Raw genomic sequence first — 9,192 nt, 5'->3', positions numbered from 1 at the left:
TAAAAACCCGAAAAACCCATTCGTTTTAAATTCGGTGTGTTCTTACTATGTCTTGAAAACATAGAAAATCGCCTTGGCTCAATTTGACTGCACGGTTCTTTGCGTATCCCACTGAAATCGGTTGACCAATTACTTGATCAATTCCTACCAAACAGGATTGACTTTACCCCCTTTGGTGCAATCCGCGTTCCTGTGAACCTTAAGTGCAACACCAGCATCCTCAAACGTACTCTTCCAGTCACTCAGTAATTGAGGAGTGTTATCAGTACTGCAATCATCGCAAATACAAAGCTCTAATTTCAAAACACCAATGGCGGTCTGTTTCAGGATACTTTTAAAGCAGTTTTCAATCCAGGTCGCACCATTATAAATGGGGATAATGATACTCTACAACGATAAATCATGTATCTTCCACTCAAAATGTGCATACCTACGTGAAAATGTTAAAACTCATGTTTTTGCTTACAATAAAATGGTTATTTGAGGTCATGAGGTTCTGAATGCTACCTTCGGACGGGACAACCCCAGGGTTCAGAGGTGTTCTGTATCTTGTCTATACCACGTCTAAAAAAAAACTTTTAAAAAATTTAATTTTTTCTCTAGTGGTAGCTAGAACAGGGTGATGGTGTCGTTTGAGGTCCTCGGAATATCTAGTTTTCTCTATTCTTACCTTAACGATCACTTCAAATTGAAGGGTTCATAAATTAAGCCAAAAAACACTCACAAACTTTTGAAATTCGCTTTTCCAAAACCACTTATTTATGCACGAAAATTAGATTGTCCCGTGCTATTTGCTGCTAAAACGTGCTTTAGGTATCAACAATTCATAACTCCACATGCAAACTTGTCGCCAATATGCATAATAATTCCGTTTTTTGCAAAAGTTTGAACATCTTCTCCCACCTCGCCTTTGCTTGGGGTTATGCTCGCAGCATGTCTGAGCATGTCAAAAGTCAGTTGCCGGATTGTTTATATTTATTTGGAGAATCCAGCGCAGTGCGGTGTTGCCACGTATTTCACCCATTTATTAACAGTTCGTGTGTAACAATGAATAAAAAGTGTTCTTTCAAAATGAATGAACCATTAATTCAGTTTGTGTTAGCATTGTTGCTAGTGTATATACAACCCCAACGAACCCAAATTGAATGAGTCTACATGATAGCTATCCAAGGAAACAGTTTTCATTAACTTAAAATATTTTGCGGAGTTTGGCAACACCGCGTGAAATTTAAGCGGCGGCCACGCGTAGGACACCATTCAATGAACTGCGCATGCACCGCCCTCGCGCTTTGTCATAGAAGTTTTTATGTTTCTTTATTTGTCGTTGATATCTTTTAAACATCCCATACGAGTGTTCTGTTTTGCATGTGTGTACGTCTGCATTCATCCTTTTGAATGTGCTTGCCTTAAATATAATATAAAACATATTATTTGTAGTAGCTATATTCACTTAATATGGTTAAATTATTTCAATAGTTATGAAAATATACCCAATAAGTGCAATAGAACTAGTGACTTCTCAATTCTCTATCCAACGATGCCAAAACGAATTCTGTGGCTCGAATGGTTGTTGAGAAACTTCGAAAAAAGCAGCGTTATGTTCAAGTGGATTTTGCAACTCAAAAAAAAAAACCACGCAAATCTAAAACTTCTTGAATTCAAGCATTTTTTCACAAAACTGCAACATTTCCTTATCGATGGTTCACTTATTATTTTCAAATCTTTTCAAATAGTATTCAAATTATTATTTTATTTACTCTATGGTCTAGCGTCTAGTTTTATAAATTATTTTACTTTCTCTATGCGCTAGACGCGAGTGCGCCGCTCTTGCAGAAACTTAGGTTATGTGTGATAAAACAAAACAGTATAAGCAATTCTTGGCACTTCGAAGTTTGAAGCATGTCTAACAAGTTGAACATATCAGTTTTTATCGGCATTATCAGTGCACCCATTGTCCTGTGTTACTTTTTAAAGAAAAGGTACAAACAACTAGTAACAGATCTGGAAAAAGATCCCAAACAAAGCACATATTATGAATGTATGTTTTTCGACTACAGAAACTTTTGCTGCAAACCACATTTAATAAGCAAACAGGAGTGTGGGTACATCTGCTCTTATACTCGGTTGGAAAGGCTTTTACGTTACATTGGTAGTGCTAAAAAGAGTATTAGTATGTGTATGTACATGATGACTCTGCAGCAGATTAAGGACGCATTAATTAGTGCTGCTAGAAGGGGAGTGCTTATTAGATTTGTTATTGACAAAGTCAACAGTAGAAATTGCCATGTGAAACTCAACTTGGACCATCTTAGCGCAAATGGTAAGTAATCGAAAGCAAGTAATTGAAGAAAGTATCGACTGGGCCTTTTCAGGAGTGGTCTGTTTGACCTCTCCATCAGAAAATGAAATAATGCACCACAAATTCTGTTTAATTGACGAGAAGGATCCGCAGGCAGCTAAAGCATTTTTCGGTAGTGTAAACTTAACTGCGCAGGCATTTTGCCAAAACTTTGAAGCCCTCATTCTTACTAATAACCAAGACATTATCGAAAGACTTAGTGCCGAGTTTGAGCAATTGTGGACTGGATTTCACTGCAATTCCGTCTGCCATTACAACAGTGTAAAGGCATAAATCTTTTCTTCGATAATTCATAGTATCTAAACAGTTTCAGCGCCCATTCTTACCTTAAATTTGGAACAACTTACCTAATGAATAATTCAATAAAGACCATCAGAATTAATAAATTAAATCACATAGGCATATTAAAATAGTCAATTTTATTAGGACATATTTACAAAATCCTCTACCAGAACTGTTTCCAATCAAGCGCTAACGTTCCTGATAGGCAGGGTGGCAAATAGTTTGGCTCATTGTGGTTGTTCTCGCTAATAAAACTTACTTCTAACATTACTTTACCATAACGCACTTAAATCGAGACCGGACTATAAAACATAGTTAAACGAGTATATTTTACAGATAGATGTGTACCTACATAGGCTCTAAACTTTTTTCGGTTCATTTTTGTGCGTGACACAAAAAGGAAGAAATCGTAATCGTATTCCTGCATAATTAAAAACATTACTTTCATCCACTTTGGTTGCATTTATATTTCATGTTCATCATTGAATTTCATATCAATATACTATCTATATACAATAAAGCAATAAAGACAAAGTTCAGTTCAGTCTTTCATATTCGTGACAAAATTTGGTTTAATTCTGCTCACACTTTAAGGTCGGTTGTTTCCAAGTCGTGTCCCTATCGCAGACACTTTTCATTGCCCAACAACTGTACAAAGTTTGACTTCTACTCAGGGTGAGAATAGAATATGTGAGAACTGTACGCTGCCTCCGTTCCAAACCGTTTCTTACAGAATGGACAGGGAAATCGAGATCCTTCGCACTGATTTTTCTTGTGAAAGTACAAATGCGATTTGTTTGAAAAGGCCTCCCAACAACTAGAGCACTTGTAGGATTTATCATCATTGAGCATAAGATTGGGTGCAACAGTGATAAAGTTCGCTGCTGGGCCACTATTGGGCTGATTGGCAGGCGCATATGGTCCTTGATAACCGCCCGCATTTTTGATAATGTTGCCCCCGTGGGATCGTTGTACCGGAGACGAGGATGCTCGTTTCGTTACCAAACTGATATTGGGATTGTTTTCTACCAGTTTCAAAATATTAGGGTTCAATGCGGGTTTCTTTATAATTGGTGTTAGTGATACTGCACCTCCTCCTATTTCCCTAGGCAATGAAGGAGGCGACGGTGATCTTTCATGCCCTTCGTGAATTTCCACCATTGGCTCAAAACTGTCCACGGGCTCCTCTTTGACCTAATTAACGAAATTTATCATTGGCAGCAAAACTGGCTCGGTGACAATGAAATGACTATATTTTCAACTTACCCGAATTTCTTCATATTGACTATAGTTTTGCTGTTGTTGCTGTTGCACTCTTTGCTGTATCTGTTTTTGACGTAGCATTTGCTTCTGCTGGATTTGCTGCTGTTGTAAGGCTGCCTTTTGCATTTGGAAGGTTTGCTGTTGCTGCAACCGCTGCTTCAAAATGTTCTGTAAAACGTTCCACAAATCCAGTTACGTATTATAGGAACGCATTCATATTTCTAATTTCAAACGTACTTGTTGCATTATCATTTGGGGGTTGGGCCCCCCATTAGCAGCGCCGCCTTGGGGTTCGCCTTTGTGAATTCGCATATGGCTGTTACGCGAATAAATTGTGGGGAATGGTGTACCACAAATGTGACAAATGAAGCTTTGTGGTGGGCCCGGTACAGTCTCATTGAGAATTTGCTTGGGAATGTATACTTCATCCTGTAACCAAATGATTGGCATCTTATGAACCATTAAATGGGCTAGCAATAAGCAGTAAAAATTACCTTGTAAGGTCCAATATCACGAGCGCAATTCCGGACGGGCCGGCCTGCCGTGCTCATATCGCCATTGATTTTGGGTTCTGTACCAGGTTCTTGTTTAACTTTCACCTGTGGATTTGGTTTGGACGATGGGCCTGGCATTCCCGGCTTCATGGTAGGCCCGAAACCAGGCGCGTAACTGTTATAATCACAGTTCTTGCTGTGGGCATTGAATTCGTCCAATTTGAAGAATACCTTTAACGTGATGCGTTTTGTATAGTAGGCCACACGGCTTTAGACACTGAGCCAAACCTTATAGCACTTTCTGCAGAAGTATGCTTGATTTTGAGTTTTGCTTTGGGGATTAACTAGGTCCTTTGGTTCTTCCTTGACCTTCACCAAACTGTTCAAGTTGGGCGAGGACGTTTGCGTTGCGTTGGATTGTTTATTTCTTTGATCGAATCCTCCCTTCATTATTACAGGTGGCGATGAGTAATCCTCCAATCTGATCTAAGATCGATCGAGATAAGTCTGTTAGTTATGGGGTTTATCAAAAATGCACACAACGACAACAACATACCTCTCTTGGTTTTTCCGGTTCCCCAGGAACTATTTTCTTCACTTTATCAGGTTGAATTATTTTGGGCAAGGTATTGTTGAGTTTGCTAGCAGTATATATCTTGTCAGATAGAGAATGCTCGTGCTTTTTGTGATCTTGAACATGTTCGTCAAACCTAACCGAATTGTTGATTAGTCAAAATATGTTACGACAGGCTTGGCTGTCTCAACAATTACCTGTGCCTTTGCTTATTGAATCTCATTCCACAATATCTGCAAGTGTAGAAGCAGGCAAATGAAAAGTAGTGGCTCTCAATGGCCCAATTATCTTTAAAACAGTATCTACACAGTGCGCAAAACCTTTTTGTTTGACCTCCTATTCTCATGCACTGGTAAAAAGCCTTTCTTTCTTCTTTGGTATAGTCTCCTAAATAAATGCCATTCACCTGCGAATAACAAACCACTTAATAATTGAAGTGGTTTTACAAATTTTGTGCAATAGTACCTACCATAGGTTTCATACCAACTAAGACAACTTCGTCATTTTTAGATGCATCTAAAGTTTTTCCTGTATCCTCTACCAACAGTGTAGCATCTTCTTCTGCTCTCACAACAGTTTCCTGATTAGTCTCAGCCTCCTCGTCTGCATCGTACCTGTAAAATTCAATGGGGACGTAAATGTTACCATCTGGCGTCTGGGACAGTCTGCTTCAACTTACACGACCTCATCAAAATTAGTGAGCCATTTGTTTCGGATTTTCGCAAAGGGATGTTCATTGGGCCAAGGTTTTGGTTGATCAATTCTTTCATCAATATCCACTTCCATGTGGGTTGTTTCATGCACTGCCAGCAGTTTACTATTTTTAAATATTATATGGCAAATTTTGCAAGTAGGATGACTCGGTATTCGTTTGCAATAGATCGCTTCGTAATTAGGAACGTTACGTTCATTGAAGTAGGCTACCGTCAACTCCATGAGTGATAAGGGCTCGAAACTAAACAAAAATTAGAAGAAGTTCATTAAAAATCAGTGTACAAGGCGACTTAGTATGTGTAAAGTTGCACAACCAAATGAAAAACGAAAACGTTACTCACGTGAACTCTGGCTCTTCTTTAAATATGTTCACACACGTTGTCTTAATTTGGGCAATTCGGTCTTGCTCAGCTTTGCGCTCTTCATCAGATTTTTCATTTAGTTCCCCATCTGAGTCATCAAACGTGTGCTCGCTGTCTTTATCTTTCTCCTCGGAACTATCATCAGTTCCATTGTCTTCTGTCTTTCTTTTGGCTAATTCCTGGTTGATTTCGTCTTGAATCTCTTTGGAGGATTTGTCAATTTTTCTTCGTTTTGCTGGATGATTTTCATTGGACTCGTTGCTCTCAATATCGCTTGGAATATCAATGTCGTCATAATGTGAAGCTTCTTCACCTGCAAAAGAAATATGCAATAGAAATATGTAATGTAACTGACAGCAATATAGGCTTTTGAAAATGAGAAGAGACGAGACAAGGTTTTGCAAGTCAAATAATGCGCTTTTCACTTAATGAATCGAGATCAGTGTGACGGTAATTCTACACTATTCATGCACGCGATCTCACTAGTAGCAGTATAGCAGTATATTACCTCCTGCTTGTAGATCAGTCAAACTGCTACATAATGAATCATCTAGTTCATTATATACAGGACGAATTTTCCTTCTCCTCAATACCTTTTCAGAATCAGAATCGCCTGCAATTATTTATAACTGCTCTCAATATCTTCATGCGACATTATTGAATTGCATAGAAGATAATTAGTTTGCATTAGTAGCAAGCGATTTTGGCATAAGCAATGTAATTGCGAATCCGTGGACTTACCTGTAAACACTCTGTTCTTCTTTAACGACTCTCGTAACATTTCGTGTAGATCAGTGGAAAGCTCAATTTCACCGTTCACGGTGCTGGCATCTAGAATGCCAGTTTTGCAATTGGCACATAGAATGGTCAGATCATGTGTAGATGTGGCTTGATCTTTCAGGTCCTCCTCCTCTTCCTCGTCCTCATCGCCATTTTCAATAAGCTGGAATAAGGCTTTTTAGTTAGAATTTATGCACCTGCACAGATGTGTGTGTAGACTACAAAACCTCCTATCTTATTGCGATAGCAAGTTTCTCAATAAACAATGATACAGCAAACGAAATAAAAATAAACAAACTTGACACTGACCTTGCTTCCGGTACATCCTAGGAAGAGTAGTATGTTTTTGTCAGTTGTGTCGCCCTCAGTTTTCAGTTTTTCCACATACTTGTCCTGCGTTTTCCGGCTTCGTTTCTTCAAACTGCTGATGAGTTGCAGATTGAGAACGCACTTGTCGCATACAAGTTTGGAAAGGGGATCAGTTTTGTACAGCTGAAGACACATAGGCACATGTTCGAAGTTAGGTTATGCACGGTCAGTGAATAACAACAATAACTTACCACTATTGGCAAGTTTTCTTTAATTAGCCCGATCAGTTGGTAGCCTTCGGGGTTGTCTTCGAAAATATTAAACATTTTCTCAGTAACATCGTCGCACAATCGACACGGCTCGATTTCTATTTCCGGGAGATCTGCAGAAATTTCCTCACCATCCGACAATTCACCCGGTGATTCATTAGAGTCTTTGATGGATTCACCATTTTCCTCCACCACCTCCATTTCCTCGACCGGCACTGTCGTCTCACTCATTATTTGAGGTTAGACGTTTAAGCAAATTAGTCGGCAATCAAAACAATGGCCAAAAACTCGTAAAAATCCAGCTTATCTAGCGCACACCGCGACGCACACAACGTTGTCCGCCATTTTGATCCTTTGCGACAGGCGGCCGTCTCCTAGCTAGCCGCTCTGCGTCAAAAAAGGCTCTCAGGCGCTGGCCAGCCAATTTATTCTTCGGCTCTCGACTTTACACACACTTGAACAACACCCGCAATCGACCGCAATAAGTATTCAAATTCGAAATGGCAACGGCTCGGGACGAAGCTCTATCCGTACAAAAGCTTGGTTGTCTGTTGGTTCATCGAGTGGTACCTGCATCAGCCAAACTGGAAGTTGAGAACTGAGCAACTGAGAAGGAAAAAGTGATCAATACGGTGTTCCACGCGCATGAATGCGAGCAAAGTTGGATTCCCTTTCGAGGAAAGGAGGTCTGAGCACATCGAGCAGTAGGAGAGGGAAGCCAACATCAATTTCGAACATACGAGCAACGAGAAACTGCTCGGTTAGGGAGCTCACTGAGCAATCTATCGATCGTAGCCTGCCATGACGCCGCTAGAAAACGAGTGAGGATTGGGGCGTCTGACCTTTTTGATAAGCACCTACTTGATTCTCTTGGGTCGGCGTCCGTTTGCCAAATGGCGGCGGTTATTATCGAGCTCTCTGTTTTGTGATGCTGTCCTGGATGTTTTTAACAAATCCATCTGATATTCGTTCACCAAGCGCCCTTTTCAATTCAACCTGTTTTATGCTGGATCGATTGATCCAGTCAAGCCTGTTGGCAGTAGGTGCATTGACCAAATCCTAATTCTAATTGATGATTGTGAGTGGGAGTGATTGGAAAGACCTTTCCTGTCAACTGGTATACCCGACTATACGAAGGAGCACTACCTACTTGCCGCTTACTCTATTAGCGTCACAAATCGAAATGTCATGTTTCCAGACTGTCAGCTCTAACGAAACGAAAATAAACTGGAAAATGATCGAGTATCTACCTATTTAGAAACGTCTCCTGGTGCTATTAAACCACTTAGGCTCAATCAATCAGGGTTCAAACTGAGGATTTCCACATGCTTCTGATCCGCAGATCCTGCTTTACTCTCGTTCATCTCAATTGTGGTTTTCACCCCATAGGTCGAATGTGACTTACTCTTCGGTTCCCTTGGAAATATCATCACAAACTCTGTCTAAAACCTTAGGAAATTTTAAGTGAGCCATGGGAAAAAACATGAAAGTTAACATTTAGCATCTGCTATTTAAAACAGGTGTGCGGACGTATTGGAGCCACAGCGGTTGCCAACATGTTAAGGATTGCCAATCAAGACTCAATCCAGAGCTGGTCTCGTCATTTTCTGATTAATTCAAGTAAGTATCCAGTAGACAACCAAGACAACCCACATAGCAAAATGATATTCCCAGAATATACCTGGAACATTCATGTGATGTACTTGCATATTCCTGGGACATACATGAGTTACATTATGAACATTCCATGCATGTCCCAGGAATCTGTCAGAGTTAATACACTGTA

The 9,192-nt window shown here is 39.9% G+C and overlaps 3 protein-coding genes across 6 annotated transcripts in view; 1 reads left to right on the top strand and 2 right to left on the bottom strand.

Moving 5' to 3' along the window:
- LOC109538925 (UDP-GlcNAc:betaGal beta-1,3-N-acetylglucosaminyltransferase-like protein 1) overlaps positions 1-948 on the bottom strand; it is a 2,329-nt gene extending 1,381 nt beyond the window's left edge. Inside the window, exons 1-4 of one of the 3 annotated variants that reach the window (XM_019906364.2) lie at positions 671-948; positions 467-564; positions 168-387; positions 47-111 (exon numbers count right to left, since the gene is read on the bottom strand). In XM_019906364.2, coding sequence (XP_019761923.2) covers positions 47-111; positions 168-387; positions 467-490 — 309 coding nt within the window. In that variant the 5' untranslated portion in view covers positions 491-564; positions 671-948. Of the gene's footprint in view, positions 1-46; positions 112-167; positions 388-466; positions 576-670 lie in introns of all 3 variants that reach the window. The other 2 variants (XM_019906365.2, XM_048669816.1) reach the window with 2 other exon arrangements.
- An 871-nt stretch (positions 949-1,819) lies between these two features.
- Positions 1,820-2,755, top strand: LOC109538898 (mitochondrial cardiolipin hydrolase). Of its 2 annotated transcripts, XM_048669868.1 has the most exons (3): positions 1,821-1,979; positions 2,058-2,320; positions 2,373-2,755. In XM_048669868.1, exons 1-3 carry the CDS (start codon positions 1,900-1,902, stop codon positions 2,630-2,632), a joined length of 603 nt encoding a protein of 200 aa, XP_048525825.1. In that variant the 5' UTR covers positions 1,821-1,899; the 3' UTR covers positions 2,633-2,755. The 2 variants fall into 2 exon arrangements, with proteins under 2 accessions (XP_019761888.1, XP_048525825.1); XM_019906329.2 differs by having other exon boundaries at positions 1,820-2,320.
- Positions 2,756-2,759: 4 nt separating this feature from the next.
- LOC109538897 lies at positions 2,760-8,229 on the bottom strand. Its single transcript, XM_019906328.2, has 13 exons — positions 7,389-8,229; positions 7,138-7,320; positions 6,790-6,991; positions 6,028-6,361; positions 5,652-5,927; positions 5,442-5,586; positions 5,170-5,378; positions 4,955-5,108; positions 4,687-4,884; positions 4,399-4,629; positions 4,142-4,333; positions 3,908-4,072; positions 2,760-3,835 (listed from the first exon to the last, which is right to left on the bottom strand). The coding sequence occupies exons 1-13, from the start codon at positions 7,635-7,637 to the stop codon at positions 3,308-3,310; spliced, it is 3,066 nt and encodes a 1,021-aa protein (XP_019761887.1). The 5' UTR covers positions 7,638-8,229; the 3' UTR covers positions 2,760-3,307.
- Positions 8,230-9,192: the final 963 nt, after the last annotated feature.

This window comes from Dendroctonus ponderosae, unplaced genomic scaffold (genome assembly GCF_020466585.1).
Source record: "Dendroctonus ponderosae isolate FM_Combo_2020 unplaced genomic scaffold, Dpon_F_20191213v2 Dpon_F_20191213_9, whole genome shotgun sequence".
Taxonomy (NCBI): domain Eukaryota; kingdom Metazoa; phylum Arthropoda; class Insecta; order Coleoptera; family Curculionidae; genus Dendroctonus; species Dendroctonus ponderosae.
Note: the sequence above shows the minus strand (reverse complement) of the source record. Positions and strands in the feature narration are given on the sequence as shown.

What these genes read in the sequence shown, in the direction of transcription:
- LOC109538898 (XM_019906329.2), top strand. Translation starts at nt 1,900, where the DNA reads ATGTCTAACAAGTTGAACATATCAGTTTTTATCGGCATTATCAGTGCA. An exon ending in GGACCATCTTAGCGCAAATG is followed by an intron (nt 2,321 to 2,372) that starts GTAAGTAATCGA and finishes GGGCCTTTTCAG; the next exon opens with GAGTGGTCTGTTTGACCTCT.
- LOC109538897 (XM_019906328.2), bottom strand. Translation starts at nt 7,637, where the DNA reads ATGAGTGAGACGACAGTGCCGGTCGAGGAAATGGAGGTGGTGGAGGAA. An exon ending in AAGAAAACTTGCCAATAGTG is followed by an intron (nt 7,321 to 7,388) that starts GTAAGTTATTGT and finishes ATGTGTCTTCAG; the next exon opens with CTGTACAAAACTGATCCCCT. An exon ending in GTGATATTGGACCTTACAAG is followed by an intron (nt 4,334 to 4,398) that starts GTAATTTTTACT and finishes ATTTGGTTACAG; the next exon opens with GATGAAGTATACATTCCCAA.